The 23,179-nt window shown below is 37.5% G+C and overlaps 1 protein-coding gene across 4 annotated transcripts in view; it reads left to right on the top strand.

The window, feature by feature from the left end:
• The window catches only part of nhsl1b (NHS-like 1b), an 85,095-nt gene that overhangs the window by 12,662 nt on the left and 49,254 nt on the right, over nucleotides 1–23,179 (top strand). The window contains exon 1 of one of the 4 annotated variants that reach the window (XM_055149244.1): nucleotides 4,504–4,591. The exons of 2 other annotated variants lie outside the window; for them this stretch is intronic. In XM_055149244.1, coding sequence (XP_055005219.1) covers nucleotides 4,531–4,591 — 61 coding nt within the window. In that variant the 5' untranslated portion in view covers nucleotides 4,504–4,530. Of the gene's footprint in view, nucleotides 1–4,503; nucleotides 4,592–20,215; nucleotides 21,448–23,179 lie in introns of those variants that run through there. One more of the 4 variants, XM_055149242.1, reaches the window with a different exon arrangement.

The raw sequence follows: 23,179 nt of genomic DNA, 5'->3' as shown, positions 1-23,179 counted from the left end.
CATTTTCTCATTCATATAAACAGATTTATTTGACTGAAATGTAATTACATATTTCTAATACTGTTATGCCTTTGCTTTTTCTAATTGTCAAACCAAATGCATGAAATGTTTTGGATGTGGGGGAGGGCACATAAGGACAGGGACATTTATGGTAAACAGCCTCTAACTACATAACTGGGTGTCTAATTGGGCTGCTGGTGTGTGGAGGCGTGTGTGTTGCATTATGGGAGGTTTTGGAAAGCAGCTGTCTGAGTACGGAGGGCAGTATAGGTCGGAGAAACCCCCATAACAAGATCACCAGTCCTAACACTGTCTCCTCACCATATGGGAACCCAGCCCAGGCTTTTCATGTGGCAAGGACAAATAAAGCAGGATTTTCATTTTGACTCATCCTTTTGTTAACTGTGACTTCATAGGCGTTCATATTCCTTCATGGACTACTAGAAGAAGCCCATAGTGGTTTCAAACCTAACCCCAATAGTGCTCTGTTCTTTTCCAGAAGCGGGGTGGAGCTGCTTGGGTGTAGTTGACTAAGTTTTGCCACATGTGCGGTTCAGCAATTAAAGGCCAGACCCCAATACAACGTTTTGCCCTTTTGCTCTTTTAAACTCCATATTTAAGCTACTATTAACGACTGCCTGATATTCTGGGTCTAATGTTTGGTGGGTATGTGGTGTGCCCTGCCCACTTGAAGTTTTTTTCTTGTTTAATCTTCCCCCTGCATCACCGCGGCTAACACAGGAGACCATTGTACGGGCTCACATCAAGGAACAGCTAAAAGTTGGCTCCGACAGCTCAACATCGCTCAGATTTTTCCTTGTGGGTCACTGGGACGCTGTAAGGGAACCAGGTCACCTCTCAAAGTCTAGAGTAATCACCGAAGAAAAGGGTCTGGTATTTTGCACAAATGTAGAGTTTGGTGTCAGAGAAATCATCATTGATAGAGGTTTTGAGCGAGTATTTTATTTTATTTTCCATGATATTTGATCTCGAGTGTTGGATGTTATATAATATACCTGACAATTTCTTTAGTTTCCAGACACAGCGTCTAGAAATTTACCTTTGCCAATTCTGTCAAACTATTTATTGTCTATCGTAAATTTTAACAAAGCAGAGGTGATGAATCTAACTGTAAACCTTTTTAGGAATATGAGGTGACATTGATCCCTATTAATGCTATTATATTTAATCTGCTTTTTGTGAGAGCAGATGACACTGTTTAATTAAAACCAGATAGACACCGATTTAGTTTTCATACACTAATGGATTGCATCGTCAGGACCAGATCAGCATAGCAAACTTGTGACTTTTACATGCATACTAGTACATACATTAAATCAAGAAGTAAGCTATTGCAGTGGTAGTAGTAGTTAGATTCCCTGGTAATTGTAGTTGTTCAGTTAAGAAAAAAAATCATGTCAAGAGATACATATTTTGTGTCCTATGATGTAATGGGAAACTGTATGTTGTTATGATGTTATGTTTTAGTGCCATTACCCAGTCTTTGACCCCTCATGAGCCTTTTTCCTGTGGATCGTGTGTTTTCCCAGAGGCTGGGTCCTGGTGCTGACATGTCCCGATACCAGCCTGGTCGGTCTGTGCACCAGTCTTCCTCTGTCCTGCCTGCTCCCCTCTTTTTTCCACTCTTTTGCTAACTCTCTCTCTCCTCTCTCTCCCTCTCTATCTCTCCCTCACTCATTGTCTCTCTCTTTGTCGCTATCTATCTCCCCCCATCTCTTACTCTCTCTCCTCCTCTCTCCCTGCATTACCCAAACTTCCCAAAACATGGAGCCATACTTGTTTTTCTCCCCCTTACATGAACTTTTTGCTCTTGCCCTTTTTTCCCTTCGCAGTCACATGACACACATGGTCAAATAACTGTGGGCTCTATCAAACATTTCTATTGCTTCATTTTGTGGTCGCTTTGGTGCCAGACAGTTGAGCTTTCATGGGCGTTAGTTCGTATGGATCTGATTGAAAGCCCAGTTGACTTTTCTCTGGTTTCAAATGTTGTGTGAAATACTACACAAATTCACCCACAGCATAAAGAAAAAGCTAAGTATAAAATAATGCTTTAATTCATGTCATGTCAATACTGTAGTGCTTTAGCTGCATAGCGTATGTGTGTGTCCATGCTGAAAACATTATAAGGACCAAGGACTATTGAGCACTTGACAACATTTTATTTTCTTTGTTATTGTTTTTATGTTACCACTGGATCTTTTGTTCTTTTTTAGAGTCTGTCTGACATTCAAATTGGTGTAATGGTGGATGAAAAGTGGCAAAGTAAATGGCATAAGTGGGATCTTAAATGATGGTTTGATCATGTTTTAATGTTCATGTTTCAAGAATCAATCTTTTTTTTGTTTTCTGTGAGTGGAGACCAGTTAAACCAACATGTATTTAAAAACAGTGACCAGAGGCTATTTACAAGAGCACCAAAAATCACAAAACCACAATCCAATCAAAATAATTGTTCTTTCAAAAACTCAAATTTGAATGCACCTGAATGTGTCAAAATCATTCAGCTCAGTTTGGATACTTAAAGAGGGCTGGGCAATATGACGAAATAATTAATCACAATAGTTTCTTCCTCATTGGATCTGGATGATTTGCCGTTTTTATTTCTGTTTCATTAAACACATCTTCCAATATTAAAGGTAACATTTCCAGTGGAGGCTCCACTACCTGTTTGTCTCCTTGGAAATATTGCTTTATGTCCACCAGACAATTTAATTTAATTTCCTCAAGATATACTATTAATAATTACTATTTTATACAAAAATGGTAAAAGTTGTCCTTATAAAGTCTGAACTGACAGAGATCTACTGGTTGTGGACCTCTTGATAAAAAGACCCATGTAATTAATTAGAAATGAGTGAATCTGTATCTCGATAAAAATATGATTAATTGCATAACCCAATGTTTTGCAAAGTTTATTATTTACAGAAATTTAGTTTTTCTGTCAGGTAAAAGCAATAGCTGCCATTAAAATATGTGCTTTTTCATACAATCCTAAGAATGTGTGATATCGCTGGCGTCTTGTTTGCCTTTATCGCCTCTTCTACATTTCAGAGCATTTGTCAGAGATCCTTCCTGTCTTCCTGTGGGTCATGCTCCATCCTGCTACACGTCCTTCCCCTTCACTAGACCTGAAGCCCTTGACCTCAGCTCAAACCTCAGAGGAAAAACTTCATGCTTAAACTCATGTCTCATCCAATCATTTTTATTTTTTCAATTGTTCTTTTTGTCTCTTGCGTCACCAACCTCAGGAAATAAACGCGTCTCTTGCTGCTGCTTCCTGTAGGATTGGAAAAGTAGAACAGTGTTGATGAATGGGGCTGCGGAAAAGGGATTGTCCCAAATTTCTTTCCGTGTTGGTTCGCAAATTATGATTACGATAAACAGTGTAAGCAGCACCAGTATACACCTAATTATAATTTGGACTGTTTTTAATCAACGCTTACAAGTTGCAAGCTGAAGCATTGTAGTCTGTTGGATCAAATGTGCTTTCTTTGTACATTTCATTGTTAGACCACCATCATTTTGCTAAAAGGAGGTCTTTGTCTACCTGAGGAGAAAGGGGATCAAGAGATGGAAGACTCAAAGATGATAGTCAGATATAAAGCTTTGACAAAAACCTTGGGTAAATGGAAACAGAGTTAAAAGCTGAGAACTGCATTAGATTTAATTTTGAAATGCAGTGTATCTCAAATTGTGGTATTTTTGTTTAGCTCTATGTCAGCCTGACATATTCCAGTCTTAGATCTGGTGGTATTCAAAGAGACAAATATTATCTTGATGTTCTTGGTATGCAAAGTTTGAGAAGCACTCCTCTAATGGCTGTGTTTTGCTGCAAAATCTGCATTTAAAAAGATTATGAATAAGAAAGGCTTATTGAGTGGCACATGAATTGAGTTATCTATATTAAATTAATTTCATATGTGTGTTTTTCTCCTTAATTTCTTATCAATATGATAAACCTACAGATGGTCAGATTATGATTAAACATGCTCTAAAGCTGACTGAAATATAAAGTCTTAAAATTAATTTAAAAAAAAAACCTCTCTTGAGATATAAAGCAAACTTGGTAAAAATTAAACCTGCTCATTCTTGATTGCCCAACGGCTTATCTGGACAATAGCCCGTGTGAGCAGAGTGTGTCCTGCCTGTGTGTGTGCTATGACCCCTAACTTGATAACTGAAAAGGCCTGGAGCACCCTTTAGGAGAAAAGTGCACATCTCTGTAGCAACAGCAGCCCCACGGTGGATAGCAACTACATCACCTAGCAACCTCCGGGGTCGGGGGTCACCAGTTTGGGGCCCCCCTGCCGAACAAGCCCCTCCCTCTCGCTGCACACCCCTCTTTCTTTGTGACAGGTTGCGATTGGTCAGCGTGCATGTGGACATCAAGATGCGTGTAACGAAGGGATTTCAGAGGTGTAAAACTGCAAACTCCGTAAAGTGATGGCGAAAATGCATTGACAGCAGTCTTTGTTGTTTGGGGCAGTGCCGTGATCAGATGCTATCATGCCTCTTAAAGGGATTAGGATCTGGAGTCAGAAGCAGAGAAAGAATCCCTATGAACCAGGTAGGCTCACTCATTTCTGTACACATTTGTATAGGCAAATCCTGCTTCCTGATTAGCTCAAACAAGCCTGAGAGTGTAGTGTGTATTTTGAAACTTGTTTATTTATAGTTTTGCAGGTGATTTTAAAAAAGGCAACAAAATTTTGTTGTGGCATTAAGATTTATGATTTAAAAGTAGGTAAAAAAAAAATGAATAGGCACAGAAAGAGCTTGGACAAAGTGAATGCTTTGAGATGTCTTGTGTCAGTTCAGGGTACACCTGTTTTGGACTCAACATTATTAAAGCAAAACATTAAATACAAAAGTTAGACAATTCACTGTCATTGTTTTTGGATAATTGTACATTTGTGTTTTACTGACAGGAAATTTCATTCATGTATTTCAGCTTACTTTTATGTCATTTTGAGAACTTTTAATCTTTCAACTGTTAAAATATTTTGTTATTTTTAATAGCTATGACAATGGTCCTAATTTTTCATCATACTGCAATGAAACCCATAGGTGGCTTTCCTATTGTAGAATTTGATTTGGGAGATAGAGGACAAGGGCCTGTGTAATTAACTCTATAGACGGTTTACTCTTTCTTGAGAGAAATGTTCAAACAGAATTCACATGTTGAACCTTATTATTTGTTAGATATGTCCACAAACTTAAAATCAGTTCAGCTGACAACAATCATGTCTTGTGGTCAAATAATGGCACAGCTTTCTGAAGCTATTATGAAAAGGTAATTTCACTTTTTCTGTTTATTTATGCTGACTTGTGTCAAACTTTGTACCAGTTTTTGTTTCATGTGGATAGGCCCAGTAATGACAGAGATTCTGACTATAAACGGGACAAAACATCTGCACTATGACAGTTTCAACATAAACAATTTCTCCACAGAATTCTGATGTGTCCTCCAGCTCAATCTTTATGGATCCTATAATGTTTTGATGTCACGTGAATGCAACTTATTGTGTAATATAGAGCACATTACTAGTTATTCAGGTCCCATGCTCATTTGTACGTGTGATTGGTGTTTTTGCTGATGGTCTTGTGGTGTGGTCACCTTCACATGTCCCATCATACGTGTGGTGTCTGAAAAACATGTGATTTTATTTTCCACCATCTGAATAATGTAAGGCCTATTATTGTATTATTGATGAGGGATTTTTTTTTCTTTACACCAGGTACATCTTTGAAATCCATGCAAGTTGTGGGCTGACAGCTTCTGTACAAAAGTTATTGCTGTCAGTTGTAATTTATTTGGGTTCTGGTTTTCAGAATAATATTGTTATATAGTTACGATGACAAAAATTTTCATCGTTGATCGGTGATCGTTGAATAGGCTTAGAAGGCAAAGTGACTTGACTGAATTTATCATCAGGGTGTTAACAACAGCATTTTCATTTCACATGTTGGCAGTCCTGAGTCAGAGTTAATAGGAACCCTCTTAAGCAATATCGCCAAACGCATCTGCCAGTAACTTGAATTCTTTTAAAACATGAATCACACATGTCTAGTTTCTTTTCTGTTATCACTTTACTTTTTGTAATTTCATCATAAAATTTTCACTTGTTTCATGTACTATTGCTTGTGTCTGAAAGACATTTTTATTTAACAAATTTCACATTGTTTTCTTTCTTTTTTTTAAAGTCTTCCCTCTTTAACCCTACTACAAATACACATTTTAATAGACATAGTTATAAAGTGAATGTAGGTAATTTGATATTTGAATTAGAATAATGCTTGAAACTAATTACTTTCTCCCTTTCTCTCCACATGGCTTCCCTTGCACCTTGGCCTTCATCTGACCTCTGTGTAACCCCTATACAACCCACAAATTTAAAGGTAAGTGCTTTAATATGACATAATATCTCCTTTCACTTCCACTAAATTATAAGATATCGTCAATCCTGCACAATCTGCAGTTCTCTTCACCCAACCTGCTCTTGTACCTTGTCATCAGTAGCTCCTCTCATATAATTTACGGGTTTTTGTTTAAATACTTCTTCGTAGGCGAGTTGTTTCAGTGATACCTGAGGAAGTGGTGAGGTGAGTTTAGAAGTGCAGGTATTAACCCGAGGGCGGCCTGCTTTATGTGGGAAAAGACTGGCAAACAGTGGCCACTTTGGATGAGATCATTAACCTCAGTGTTTTGCCAATACTAAAACACAGCCACTCGGCGCCCTTGTATTTTTCTAACCTCAACTTCTACAAATCGTCTCGGTGCCACCCACAGAGGGAGCAAAGTGAGCAACTTTGAATTACTACACATCTTTGTCTGGAGCTAAAATGAAGAAGTGAAACTAGTTTGACAAGCTGACAAGATCCAAAGATTTACAAGTAATTTTTGTTTTTATTGCAAGTCATAACCTTGATGTCTGGTTTTTTATAGCTTTGGGAAGTGGAATAGTGAAAGAAAAAAAGTATTTAAAACATGCATTGATTGAGAGGAGAATGTTTTGAAATTATTACTTGATAAAATATATAGATACATTATGTTTTTACTCAAATCAGCCTGATCATTCTGAACTACTAATCACAAAACCTAAACAGAGGATTTATAAGAAGACTTATGGTTTTTCTGGAGACTTTCCTTTGCACGCCACTGTTGCTCACACTGGTGACACAATAGGTGGAGCTAACGTGCATTTGCAGGGCTAATTGCACCACCATACCACCTTGACAATACCTGATCATTCCTCTGGCCAGTGCTCCTGCAACACTGATGAGCGTTGTGATGTCTTTAAAATATGCAGTACTGGTGGATTGCTCCTGTTGAAAGACAGTCAGACCGTGGCACCCACACATTGCCATAAAAAGGGTTCTCCTCTCACTGTATGCTTGAATGACATTATAGGGCACTTTTGTCAAGAGAGTGATGGCTGATATAATACATTTTACTCAAGTGCTCAAAATGTCTCAAAGTTGAATTTGCAAACAGCATTCCTAATCCCACTTACATTCTCTACTTATCTCAACATTCACAACAGTAATGCAAATCTAATGTTAGTCTATCTCACAGTGCAAAGTTAAGCAAACTGTCACAGGAAACTTGTTTTATTTCAGTTTGTTAGTTAAAGCTGCGCTATGTCACTTTTCCTCAGGCGAGGTACTATCGCTTTGCCTGGAATATTCTATATGGCTAAATTTATCTTGATTGACATAAACAGGAAATGCCACCAGGCCATTACCTATTAGCTCAGATCTGTGGAGAAGTACTCCTGCACACAGTTATAATGCATGCTTTTCACATTTTTTTAGCACTTAAAGCACCTGTTAATGAATAATTGTAAGATTGATCAGTTCAGTGCCATACTGCGGAACATTCAAGGCAAAGCAATAACATCTCCATGGAGACAAGCAGGTGGCAGACCTCCCACCAGGAGTTACATGCTCCACGGTTAACCTCAAATTGTCACATGCTCTTAATCCTCTGAATTCTTTAAGACTTGCATTTTTTATAAGATTACACAAGTATCTCATTATCACACTAAATCCATAAAGAATGTAAGACGTAGCCATTTGAGCTTCACCTAACACGAGGAGGAATTTTGCTGACTTACAAAACCACTGTATTTAAACTCCTATTGTATCTCATGTCTTATAGTTTTCTTTCCCATGCACCTTAGAAACCAAAACTGGTCAGAGCACAGTGAGAGCCCTGGAGCAGACAAGATGCTTTTGTAATTTGAGATCAGTGAAAAATACACAATAGCTAAGGTTGAATTTCACTTTAGTTTTTGTACCAGTATGTTCCTTGGCTATACCACCAATACCACATTTCCCAAAGTTGTTTCATGGCCTTTGCTGTGATTCAGAATGGACACTTGCTCCTTTAAGTTCAGTCAATTTAAAAGCAAACATTTCCTGTACGTCCTAGCTAGACACAATGTCGCCTACACACTAATGTATACAATAGGGGCTCACCTGTGCATGCCACACACTGTGCATATATCGGCCTGTGAGAGGAGGGATTTTCCCGCTATGGACCATGCTGTGGGTGGGGGCCTGTCCACTGGCCTTTGGCTCTGAGTCCGAGGTGGGCTGGAGTTTGCATTTCAGCCCCTTCACTCCATGCACAAAGAGATGCTGTGTTTATGGGAGGCTGGTCAGATCAGATGAGGATAGAAAGGAAATGGGAAATTAATGTAACTGGAGCTCTCAAATATTTGAAAAAATATGTTATAGCTGATGGATTTTGTGCTTGTAATTTTTATAGCTGGGAATAATTTTTTCTTAAAATTTTAAGAAAGTATTACTATTTACAGCTATTGAGGAAGAAGAAATGTCACCTTATATTATTGTTTAAAAGATAATACTGCATGTCTCTCTTTTGTTCTAACACATTTATGGAAACGTATACTCAGTACTTCTGTTATACACATTGCTAGTAATTTTTTATCTTATTTTCACTATATTATATCTTATGTGTTGTGTATGATTTTTTACATCTATAGTTTGTTCTTAAAATTGCACTATTTAACTTCTTACTGTGGGGTCCGTGGATATGGATATGGACATGCCATTACTTTATCTGAAATGTTCCACAGTGTGTCATTAAACAGGTCTATCTTATATGTATTTCATTATAGGTGGTTTTATAGCTCAAAAATACCTAGAAAACTGTCATTCTTACTGTGAGCGGGGTTGCCTCTCCACAGATCTGACCGGTAACTTGGTCTGGTTTGGTCTTCATGAAGATAAAAAGGTTTAATACCATACTGTGAAACATTTGAGACAAAGCAATGACATCTCCATGGAGAAAAGCATTGACAGACCCTCTACCAGAAAAGTTACATAATGCATCTTTAATGTATCTTGAAACCTAAAAAGGAAGTATAGTAGTTGGAATAGGCACTGCCAGCTGGATGTCCCACCCACAGCTGATCTGGATGCTGCTCCCAAATCCGCCTTTGCATGACGGAGAGCTCCGGGGGCAGAGCTTGGACCAGGGCAGCGGCTCCGTGTTGGTACATGAAAGCTGGTCTTTGTCCAGTGTTTGGAAGAGGTTTGTCCCGGGCTGATGCAGACTGGATAAGAGGGATCACTCAGACTAACCAAAGAGCGTGTGTGCTTGTTTGTGTGTATTTGAGACAGGTCCCAGCTGTAGAGGGCGACATGCCAGACCTTAAGTCAATCCCCATTGTCCCGTAACGGTCAGCCCGCCGTCTGCCTCATCAACATAATTCACTCAGTCTGACTGGTGCTCCTGTTTTCTTTTAATTGTATTCTCACCTTTCAATCTTATCACTTGATCATTTCACTATCTACCTTCACGTGTTATACGGTTATCTACAAGTTGATAATTGATACGCTGGTGTGTTGTGAATAGACTAAACTAGGCCTGTCAAGATAACACATTTGGTACTAAGGTGTATTACCGTTGAAAATATTGCAATCAACAATAATTTTGAAGACCCATACCGTGACCCTGTGGGATGCTAAGTGTAGAATGTGCATACTTAACAAATAACTGCTTGAAGACAATAAATTAAACACAATTTACATTAGTTAAGTATTAAGTAAATAATAACATGTTATCTAGTCAAACATTAATTATTCAACCCTGTCAGCTCAAATGTTGTACTGTTAGGAGATCATTGGTTGGCAAAAAAGCATCGTAATGCTGTAAATAAAAAAAAATACATTTCTTACATTAAGCAGTAAGTTGATATAGTAGTTATTATTGTGACTGGCCTATTTCATGCCACACTGGCAGTTGTGTATTGTGGTGCATGGACCTACTGAAGCGAGGCTGCTACTGTACTGTTAGATCACACATCCTGCATTTTATTAGTGGTTTCCTTTGGCTTTGTTCCCGTTTGTGTGCTTGTTAAATTGCGTTATATGTGTAAACACATGGCATATAATACTATCACCTTTAACAGGCCGGGCACTAAACGACTGCAGATGCAAAAGAAATTCACCCCTTGCCAAGTGCCTTAAATTTAGTGTGTTTCTAGTTTGTGTTCAGTGGCTAAGGCTCATATTTGTTTATGTATTGGATGCTGATAAATTCACTGTTGAACTGCAGCTGCGCGTTCTGCACCTGTAGTCTTAGGTCCCTCTGGGGTTTAAAGGGGTTTGGGAGGTCTGGGGTCTGGTGCGTTGCCAGATTGTGCTGTCAGCCCACACATTGAACTTTGTGTCTTCACTGTCCACAGTCCTCCCCTTTAAATTGTGCTGTTGTGTCCCATGGGGTCTCTGCTTTGTTGTCTGAAAAAGTATCTAAATGACCTTGAAAATTGACCCAGGAATGAAGTTAATAAAGGGTGTTTATCACTGATATATTGGTACATACTTCACCTGGCCAGCCAGAACAACACGATAAAAAAAAAAAAAAAAAAAAAAAAATATATATATATATATATATATATATATATATATATATATATATATATATATAATAGATAGATAGATAGATAGACAAAAATTTGTGATTCTGGAGCTGTATCCTTTCTCCCTGATTTTAGAGAGCCTGATTGACAGGATTAGCCAATCAGAGAGACGCATGGTCCATTTGTGTCAAAAACAGACAGTTTTTGACAGACAGGCAGTTTACACAAAAATGAGAATAATTTACAAGGACTGAGAAATAGTGCTGATTTTGCAGCTAAAAAGTTATAAGAAGTTAAGAGAATTATTAAGGGGAGATGTGCTATTTGAGAGACACGTGCTACAAATTAGTACATCCTAGATTAATTTTTTTTTTATATTAATGGTATTTTTTATGATATATGTATTTCAATTCAACACAAGACACAATTTCTACAAGATGAGATTGGGACAAGATTTTTTATGCAGTTTTTAATAAATAAAACCAACCCAGTTCACAATTTCCTTATGTGTGCAGTCTTGTGCCTTTCTAATCTCTCATGATTTTGTGGTACAAGAATTTACCCATCCTTATTCCCTACCTTATACTTCTTTCAAACTTACTACAGCCAATAGACTGTGCACCTTGTGGCTGCTGAAGCAGTGGGTGGTATAGTAATAGTAGCTTACCAAACAATTCCTCTCCATATAAAGTCACCAGCCCAGCAAATGTTTTACGTTTATGTGGTGGAAGGTCACCAGGGGAGGTCTGTGTAGATTGAATACCGTCTTTTGTCAGCATCCATTATTTAATCTCCACATTAAAACTCAAAAGGAAATATGATGAAGGAGAGCCTGCCTATTGTGTTTGTGTCTACTGCAACCACTTTTGGTTTGTTTATTATACATTTTCCTTGTAGAAACATGTAGGAAAGGAAAATAGAAAATTCTTGTGTGTTGACTGAACAGCTGCTTGTCAAAAACTTTCTCTGTTCAAGTTTTAAAAAAATAGAAGTGCTTTTGTCCATTGGCATTTAAAACCGGTTCTGCTGTGTGTTTACATCACATAAGGGCGTTTTGAACATTGTAGCAATGACAAACTTTCAACCAACTGAAGTTTAAATATGCTTTTTTAGATTCAGAATTACTGCAGTGTGACCATTTCACTCTTATCTAACTATTTGGATAGAGTAATGCAAATTCATTGGCAAGCTATGCAGATATTTTTCCTGGTCATTGTATTTTTCCACTAGGATTGCCGTGTATGTGTAAACACTTGAACTATTGAGGAATTGAACCCAGTTGGAAAATGTGTTGAACCAGAGATGTTGGGATTCTTGTCTAGAGATAAAATTATAATAACAGATTTATAAAATATGGATTTGGCTGTGAAATTTTAATAGGATATGTTTTGATTATTCAAATCTCACATGGTGATAGTAACCTTGTAGTATTGTTTAAGGTAGGGTTTATAACACTGCTGACAAAAAAACTGATAAGCTTTATGAAGTGATTAATTAATTGCATTTTCACAGGTTTTTGCCATAGATTTACACTTTTCCTGGCCCAATTTCATCCAGTCTTGAGGCTAGCACAAAACATACTTGAGGCCCCATAGAACAAAAGACTAAAATATACACTATATCAAGGTAAATGAACTTCTCTTTTGTTCAGCTGTAGTTGCTGAAATGCTGTGCCATCTGTATGTGATTTCAGTCTCCATATTAAAAACATTGAGCATATTGGGGAGCACATCTGGCGTCAGGTCCTGGGCTGCTCCTTCACTGGGCCATGAATGATCAGGAATGCACCGCCTGCCCGCCCCACCCTGTCTCTCCTCTCCCCTCTTTCTCTCTCTCCCTTTTTCTCTCTCTCCCCCTCTCTTCCCATATTTCTCTCCCCCATTTCCTTCTCTCTGTCTCTCTCTCCCCCTCCTTCTATCCTGGACATAGGCCGCCTCCTGGGTGTGTGTTTGTTTGAAGTGTGTGAATGGCCTGCTCGGATTACTGCATTTTTTTATATCACCGGTAAAGCCACACTGCCACTCCTTTCTCAAACTTCTTGCTTCAGCCTGACCTTAATCCAAGCTTAAATTGCTATGAGGTGGCTTCTGTCAGTATCGGCTATTCTTGAAATATGGAGACAATGCACCTCAGCTCATAAATCTTAAATCTACTAAAAGAATTGTGTGGTGGTAGTACTTTTTGCAGTACAGATGTCTTACACACTGAATGAAGTGATGTTGAGTGTTCGGATGTTTCACAGATGTGGTTGGAAGCTGGACAGCACTCTTTATCCAAATCCGTTTTTCATTCTTTGGTATCGCACTTAAATAGAAGAATGTTATTATTGGGCTAGTCCACTTTAGCTGCTGCTTTGGGGTCAGAGGTCAAAGTTCAATACCTGCTTCACCTCTACCCTTTGTCTGCGCTTAATAAGGACAGCTGGTGGACTTTTACCGAACAATTACAGATTACACATAGTTTTCTAATGCAAAGACAATGTGGGATTAATAGGCACTTTTAGGCAGAAGAATGAGGGGCTTTAGTTTCTAAGAAACTAGAGTGGACTTTAGGGGCTTAGCACATGTCTAACAAAAATGTTGGAACTTGTCCTACATTGTTCATCCAGGGGTCCAAAATAGGGCAAAGCTTTTAACACTAAGATTCTTATCATTGTACTTTGACTTGTGTAAATAAACATGTAATTAGAAGATATGTAGTGTTTACAGATGGACTGATTGCAAAGTGTCTTGTGTCTAACATCGAGTAAGCGCTATCAGATATGCAGCCACAAACATTTTCTGCTTTATTTAACTCAAAGCTCTACAGTTCAAGGCTGAATTGTTTTGGTGTGGCAGTGCCCTCTTGTGGACAAAATATAAAATTATGCAAAAGTACAACTGGACCACACGATGGAGAATAATGTTTAAGATGCTTTAACTAATAATTGTTTTATAGTTGATAAGCATATGAATAACAATAAATCCTCATATGAAATACGCACTAAGGAAAAAGGTCTAAGGTTCTCCACCTGATCTCTATGGGGATGGTATTCCTGAAATGTTTCACAATATGGCATTACAGTTATCTATCTCAGTGGAGATCATGCAGATGATACCACAAGGCCAAGAATAAATAATGAATAAATGCAAGATAGATGCATTTAATGCCATACTGTGGAGCATTTCAGGCTAAGCAATAACATTGCTTGGAGCTAAGCAGAGGTGGACTCTCCATCAAAATTTTTTATTGGCACACCTTTTAAAATTCTGATACTGCGTTTTAAATGGAAGTATATTTTACTTTTACATTCACACATTTTAATTCAATGGTATGTCAATGTATTTCATTTATTAGTGAAAAAGAACACCTACTTATTTACCAGTAGACCTTTTTCCTGTTCAATCCCTTTACCCACCAGCAGAGGGCAGCCTCTACTCTCTTAATGCCCTTTGTGCCCCCATCACTCCTCCAGGCTTATGGAGGTGTGTGAAGTTGCTAGGCAGCAGCTCACCTGACGTGACACTTTATACTGTGTGACTCACCTTTTCCCCCTCTCCCTTACCATTTGAATTACCAAACACATTAGTCATGTTATCTTATCGCTGGTTTGATAACGGTTTCACTTCAGAAATAGACTGTACACAAAGGCTATTGTTGGACCATGTAAAAAAATAAGGTTTACTCATTCAGTGTCATGAGTTGTTTTACCTGACACCTTGCTTTTTCCATCACTGTCTGCCATTTTGAGAGATACAATTTTTTGTTAGTTGACCCTCTTGGACTTGAGTGCGTGCCTTTTCAGCCACTTTGATTCATTAACTACCATGGCAACGGTACTACATTTTCCTCACTCTGTAACCTGTAAACTGATACTTGGCAGCTAATGTCATCAACATTCCCTGGGGTTGTGATGCTAACTATAGGCACTGCTCAGTCTGAGGCTTGTTAGATTTTAATCTGAGCTTTGTTTTAACACAGTCTGACCATAAAGGGTTGACTTAGCTGAACTACAACAGGTGAGCTGATTTGTGCTGTTAAAACAAGTCCCTCTCAAATAATATATAATATATATAATAATAATTTGTAGAAAATCAAACACCTAAATAGGATCATGAACGCTCGTATTGATCACAGACACTTGAACATGCATGGTTTAAATTCATTTTGTATTTTTCCATGAGTATTCAGATAATCTTAAAACTTTTTTGACAGTGTTAATGTGTGAATTGTGTCACCATGGTAACTGCTAAACATTGTCCCATACACATACATGCAAACCACCTCCAGCATGATGTCACTCCATAGTATCGATAGGTAAACATATGGTGGATATTTGATTTGATTTGTCTATATTTGGCAAATATTTACAATGGAGAACGAACTCTTAAAATAAATATTTCTTTAGAAGGATAATTTGGTTGTCAAATGAAGTTGTAGATGGGGGAAGTGAAGCCAGGGTTACTCACATGTCAAGGTTTAGACTTACAGGTCAAGAGCTGACAAACATAATGTGGTCTTTGTTTGGAAATGGACAGTACAGAAAAAATTATAAAAGGCTATAATACTTTCACACTTCATGATTATCTTTTTCATTTTTCTTTGTCTCATATCAAGGATTTTACCCATAAAGTCAAAATTATACTTAATTAAGATTACATTGTCTCATTATACTTGAATCAGAATTTTTGTATTTTTTGTGCATGATGTCTTGTCTCCAATGGTTATTTTTTACATTTGTGTTGGCTGGATAGCTTGCTGTGTATGTTATTCTGATGTTTAGGCTTACCCAGGATACCAATGTCTTCTCAGCTCCTCTGACCTTCGCCGTAAAGATTCCAACACCTCTTTGGTCCCTAATATAGAAACGCGCCGACACAAAGGTTACATATGTCTGCCTGCACTTATGTTACTTCTCATGGTTCACTCCCTGATTTAAACCATAGTCTGAGATTCTTAGCCTTAACCCAGACATAACACAACTTTAGATTCACACAAAGATTATTTAGTTTCTATTGGTCTATTTTCTATATTAAAGGTGAGTGTTTCCTGCTTGAGGGAAGAATTCAGCCTAAATATGCAGGGTTAGTGTGTTAAACATGCGTGACTGAAATAAAACAAAACTCCAGATGTGTTTTAATGAGGAAACAACATTACAACATAGTTCATAAAATACCATAAGATAGACCCTTTAAAAAAGTTTAGCAATTCTAATTACATTTTTACATGAACAAAAATTGGCATTTCTTTTTGTAGACGCTGTGCTGAACACTATATAACTAACAATAGTCTATGTGCTGAGTAAGCAGGTGCCCAAAGATATATTTAAACCACTGTATTTTCCCATTGTGAGCTGTAATTTCAGATCTGAGCCACGTATTCAGTGATGCAGTGTTGAAATTATATGCACTATAAAACACTTTTGTTGTCAGATTACAGGGTTGAGACGTTTGAAGATTAAAACACTTTTGTTGTAATCACGCACTTCAAGCAACAGTGTGTTCTTTCATTCAATTCTTTTTGTCATTTTCAGTATTATTTTAACTTTTTCACAAGTTCTCCAACTATGTTCATAGTTGTGATATGAATAATTATTTGCAAGACCATCTTTAAAAGGCCTATATTATGCTATTTTCTGATCTATGCTACAATGTTGTTTGTTCATCAAAAACATACCAGGAGTTGTGTTGTTTCATTCACTCATGTCTAACACAGAAACCCTGCAAATATTTATGTAGAAGGTAGCTGTTAGCTTGAAAACTACAGCTTCATGACATTGCAAGGTGGAACGGAGCATTTTGAGCTTTGGAGATGTAGACCGTTTAATAATAAACTCAAACGTGTAAATAAAACAAAACCAAACACAACTCCATGTACCTTTTTGATGAAGTAATAGCATTGTAGCATGCCCAAAAACTCACAAGAGTAAATTTCCTGTTATTTAGAACCTTTATTTGTTACAATGCATCACAACTTAAAACATCACTGGTGATAGTTACTTGAAAATGGAAAAAAAAAAAAAAACATATATTAGGTGGAAATAAGGTGGGCTGTTGGGTCAGGACTTCTAGTGGTGACCTTTGACCTCTTTCCTTGCCTTTAGGGGATTGGTCTTAAAAACGTATTTTCTTCCTGAAAAGAAGAAATCAATAGTCCGCACTCATTGGAAATGAGTTGAGCGTGCAGATGTGGCTCAGTAACCTTTATCGTAATTTATTTGTATAGTAGTTAGTTATTTTTTCTTCTCTTATCTGTCTGGTGTCTTGTAAAGGTAGTGGTGGTAGTAGTATGCTATGAAGCCAAGAACTGGTTAATAAGTAGCCTAACATACTTTGGTTGTGTGTCTCGTGTTGGACAAAGGTCTATGTAGGATTGCACTTGGTTTAGTAATTTCTCTGTACGTTTATGACAGGGTGAAAGTGCTGATGATGCAGTTTCCCATAGAATTGGAGAAACAAAATTAGACTGGGGCCAGACATAACATAGGGGCTTTAGGTTTAAGTTTATATTTCTCAACTAAACATAGATTCTAGATTGAATTTCAGAAGGAAGTCAGACAAATTACACTATGGTTTACAATATAATGGGTTTAAGTGACTCAAACAGATCATGACTACGTAGGCCTGTCACAATAAATACTATATTGACTTATCGTTCAATACATGACAGATGGAACCGGGGGTCTATTAGTATTTATTGTGGAGACTTTTTCTTTGCACTAGTGGGAAATCTTTGGTTATTTTTCTGTACTGTGAGGAGATCTGAGCTGTAGAAGGTTGAACTGTGAACTTCTATGACTCATTACAGATACAAACCAACTACTTAAGTGTTCATTCTGTTATTTATTTATTGCTTTATCTTTTTTTCTGCATTTTTTTCACAATTTTATACACTTAAAATACTTTTTGGAGAAAATTCTGCTTCACTATTAACGTTGATTGACTGATTGATTGATTCATTTTTATTTTGAGTTTGTGCCAAGAGAGAAAAACTTAAATGAACCCACCCCTATTCATTTGTTTTAAAGATCACCCAGTACTGTCACTCACCCTTATACCATGAAAGCAAAAATTCTTTATAATTCCTTTTGAAGCTGTGAATACTTGGGCACTACTTCAGGTTTTCTCACAACCCATTCCACAGACTGACCCCACACACAGATACACACATGCTTTTCCTGGTGCTTCTCACTGATTATGTTTTAAATTGACCCCTTCCCCTTAAATCATAATGTACTTCATATGTACTGAACAGTTTTTGGAGATTTAACGGCAGCATATTTTTGTTTGCTTTATACAAAAGCAAAGCAGTGTAGAATTTCACTAAATCTAAATTTTTTTATAATTTTGATTTGAAAAACAAATTGTTTGTATGATCCAGGTAACCAACCTTATGCACTATTCTCACAACACATTTTTGCAATTTGAAAAGGGGAAGAAGTAATGTTTGGTAGTTATTGCCCCAGATTTCAATACAATATGTCAGGTATGGAAGTATGAGAGAGCAATACAATATGTAAAGAACCTTTTGATTAAGAATGTGTTTCCCTTTGTTGATTACTGCAATACTTTTTGAGCCCTTAGATTGTATGTATCTGATGTGTGGTTTCCAGCTTAGCTTTTCATCTATCGTAATACCTAAAAAATTATTTTCAGAAACCCAAACTTTTATCTATATTTAATTCAGTAATATATCACACTTCAAAATTTGTTATCATGACAGGCCTAACACCATACAAACAAAGTTGGTCAGTTAAGTTGCATTTTTTTTATTGTCAATAATAGCTGCTGCCTAATAATAAGCAATATAGGGCTCCATTAAATACACACCCCAAATACAAGTTGTCTAAAATGCTTCTGAGCTCAACCATGAATGAAACACAATAATGACTTACTTGTTCCGCCAGTTGCCACTTTGCCATGTTATTTGTGGACACGCAGATTGCTACTTGCGTCTCACCTTGGTGGTCACACGCTGTTTTGTGGTTATGCACGGGTGGGAAAACTCCACCTCTCCTCAACACATACAGCACCCCATAAAGACTTTGTTTTCGTCTGACGGGCCTCTGCATGCTATTTTGGCCTTCCTCAAATACACGGTGGCCAGTTAAGTATGTGTGGGTATTATATTTGACAAAAGAATGTATGTACACCCTTTTCTTTTAGCGTCCGGGCTTTAAAAGCAGTTGCCACTTAGGTGCAGTTCTTTTGACTGATGTGTTTTGTTAAGTATGAACCTAGTTTGTTTTGCATATACCCACGATATACGCAGTTTGCTGCATAACCAGTTGCTCCCACCTCTTGAGGCATACAGTTATGGCCCGTAAAACTCTTAAGTGTCTCAACATGTTTCTAAATCAGTTTGAAGATATGTTAGTTATGGCCAGCGTTCCTCTGATTACTGTAGTAGTGATTTGCAGCTTGATCTGGTACATGTCATGATATCTGCCTTTCTGGATATGTACTCTATGACGTACTTAATTTAAATGCAGTAGTATGAAATACACATAGTAATTCATATCAGCATTATTATTACATTCAGGTTGACTCAAAAGTTGTGAAAATTGGATTAGATTTGTGATTTATGTGGTGAAAATGAAACTTTGACAACATACACAACTACTTTGACTGATAGTGATTCATAATTTGCAACACTATTCAAGTATCATATGTCTCAACTAATAAATTGCTTTCTATTTTAATCAGGGGTCTCCAAACTTTTTCTTCTGGTGAGCAACCTTTATGAAACGAAAAATGCCAGAGACCTACTCATTTTAGCAGTCACATGAAAAGAAAGTAGAATAGTTTTAGAGAGGGTATAGTTAGATGCCTATTAAACATAAACCATTACCTCTTTATTAGTGCAGAAGTTAGGCATCAAAATTACACATTTACAAAGGTAATTCATCAGATTTTATGTATTAAGTGCAATACATATAATTCAGAAATCCTTTGGCAAACTCCCGAGCTACAGGTTGGAGATCCCCGATTTTAATAATAAAGCCTATTAAGACAGCATGTTGTATTACCAGTAGTTCCATTCAAACAATTATTGTGTCTCAATTTCATAAAAGAATTCACCTTAGGGACTCCGCAGCTGACCTAGAAAAGTAAACAGACGAGTATAGAGAGAAAAAAGGTGCAAGCCCGGAGCTTTAGGGAGGAGCGCGTTACCATGCCTGCGAACGGTGAGTGGGAGTGGCCAACCCAGGGAGTGAAGGAAGAAGGGACGATCTCATATTTCAGCACCGTGGCTCTAAGGGCTGGGTGTAATCCTAACCCTTTACGCTCACAACAGTAAACTTCACCGGGACTGAAGCACGCTAACATTTTTGAGGACAGTAAGCAGGACCAAGGCTGCAGGGGATCCATACCAAAGGATACTTCTGGAGTGGACTTAGCCAACTTAGGCAGCAGCAGGTGTGGATGGCTTCCTTGATTCCTTTGGCCAATCATCTGATGGGAAATCCAGTTGTCAACATTTCTTGCACTAGAAGTTTCCGTTCTTTTTTTTTTTTCAGCCAGATTTGTGTATTAAAACAACTTCTACAATGGAGGAAAGCTGAGTCTTGACCTGAAAACTAAGATTTGGAGGAAATTTGGAAAAAATGCTACCAGTTGGATCTTGCACTGTTTGCGGAGAATGAACATGTTTAAATTCATATGTTTTGGAAGTATTGCCCATAGAACCGGGGGGACACTGAACCCTCATGTCTGGCGTAAATGAGTTGGTGCGTGTCAGCTGTCTGTGCATGCCAACCACTGAAGATAACAACACCAAAGAGCACGCGTGCACGTCATAAACAACATCTGATGAGTGCTTTTGATTAGGAAGCAACTCGTGTCATTTTAACTAGCGCTCTCCACCCTGTTATGTCTCGGCCAGAAGTATGACAGCCAAGAAAGTGTGTACATAGTAGTGATAGTAGCCCTAGTGTAAACTGCAAGGAGCGTGTGGAGCAGCGGGGCGGTGGTTTTCCAGATAACTGGGATTGCCTAATTGCGTCTTTGGGTTTTGGGAATTGTGCCCGGAGTTTAAAAGCACAAAGGGAGAGAAGAAAGATGCAATTATTTAGCCTGACTTTTGGATCTTATTGCAGATTCAATGGCTCTAGAAAATCTATATAAAACTATAACACTTTTTGGACTGTGGATTATGCCAATTTGGACCTGAAATTTAAATATTTGGGATTCCAGTGCTGTTTCATAATCTGGATTACAAACCTTGTCTACAATGTACATCTGAATATCTGTGGATTAGAGATTACAATTTTCACCACCACTTTTCTTGCTTCTACATTGATCTTCTGCCCCTGCAAGCATGAGAGGTGATAGGAGATCATCTTCTTTTCGTAAAGACAAGCCTGTGGGACTGTCTCGTGCCCTCAGCTGGCTCAATGTGTCCACTCTGTCCCGCCAGAGCAGACGCATGTTCCACAGTCAGAGTGAGCTGCATGGCCGTCACACACTGTCACACACTCACCTCCACACTGCTAATGGAGAAGACCCACACGACGATGACAACTGGGTATATCAGCCTCAGCATAAAATAGGTGAGATAAAAGGGAAGTTGGTCGGTTTTAACAATCAACCAAATTATTGCAACGAAAATAAGGTACCATTAAGTGAAGTTTGAAAAGAATAGTTGTCTATAATCATATAAATCATCAAGAGTTTATAAAAAAACTTTGAGCAAATACTTGAAATTTGTTTTTTTGTTCCAGGCAACATTGCAAATAGAGTCAAATATGACAATTTTATTAAAGGTTCACCATGTAACTTCTTCTTGTCTCCATGAAGATGTTATTCTGTTGCCTAGAATGTTCCATAGTATGTAACTTATCTATGCCACCCATCTCCATAGAGACAAGACAATAGCACCATCAGTTAGCATTCAGATCAGTGCAGAGGCGAGTCCATTCATAGTGAAGAATTTGAAGTTTTATAAGGTATTTTCTGCAATAAAAAGAGATTTTAATTATGACATACAAGAATATATCTCCATGGAGGCAAACAGATGGAAGAACCTCAAATGAAATTATAAGAGTGCTCTCTGAACATTTTATTAGTCATTGATTTATTTAATTTATTTGGCATTGCATCTAGTTTTCCTCGTATGCCAAAGATTTGATGCTCTTTGCGAACGATACAACTGAAAACAATACTGTTGATTTTTATTCTTTTTATTTTCTGAGCCATGGATTTTTGTCTTTATACTCGGATAGGAAGTTAATCAATCTTTGTTTACAGGCAAAAGAAAAGCCAAGTGGGTCACTGTTTTAATGACTCCTTGTTCTCTGTCTTTGAGCACTTCCTGTTCTAGACTGGAGCAAGTGCATTGTCTGTGGCTGGGGTGGGAGCAAAGTTCACTGTGTGTGTGATAGCTCAACAATGACGTGAGGGGCAGTTTGTTGGGTGATGTCAGTGGCTGGTGGTGATGAAGAATCTTACTTGTACATTAGTCATAGATACAAATGCCCATTCTTCCTTACCAGTAGTTGTAGCTGAAGATGTACTGTCTTAAAATGTGCTTGATCTCTAGTTAATTAAAGGATATCCTTTTTCTTAGTTTACCTGTAGTTGGATTGTCTTAATGGGGTGAGATAATGGATATTTTGCTCTCAACATATCAAGTTTCCAGGTTAAGATCATTGTTTATTGATTATGTAATTGGATATGTGCCATAGTTGTATCTTGTGGTTACTATGGGGACACAATCTTTATCTGTTACAAATCAATACTGTGGTGTCAACAAATGAAATATTTATTTTATTGTTAGACATGACAGAAATGTACACCTCAAAAACAATTACCTAAATGCTTAATTCAAAGTACAGGGGATGTAATGATGAGCCAAATTTCATAATATGATTGATCTCACAGTACCATATTTATTGTGATATTAAAATGCCTTGACAAGCTTTTGATCCTGCCATAATCCAAATAATTAAGATTTAAAAGTGTATTTCTTTATGTAGTCTGGAAAGGATCATGGTCTTATGTAGTTCCCTGTTTTGTTTTTTGCATCATAACATTGCATTATAACAATTAATTTAAGCAAAAAGTCTTATAATTTGATTGTGACAGCCAATGATATTATTGTGAGACGTTTGACAATACGAAATCATGATATTTCAGTTACTGTAATCCCTAAAATGGAACTGGATGGTTGTATAGCATAAACTACATACATTTGTTATTTGGTCTCTTTGGTTTGTTTGTAACACTAGTTGTCATAACAATACAACTTGTAAAATCGATCTTGACATTTGATTTCTTTACTAT

The sequence above is a fragment of the Boleophthalmus pectinirostris genome, unplaced genomic scaffold, assembly GCF_026225935.1.
Source record: "Boleophthalmus pectinirostris isolate CB_2022bp ecotype Guang Dong unplaced genomic scaffold, ASM2622593v1 HiC_scaffold_13, whole genome shotgun sequence".
In the NCBI taxonomy this organism is placed as follows: Eukaryota; Metazoa; Chordata; class Actinopteri; order Gobiiformes; family Gobiidae; genus Boleophthalmus; species Boleophthalmus pectinirostris.
This window is presented reverse-complemented; position numbering and strand designations above follow the sequence as displayed.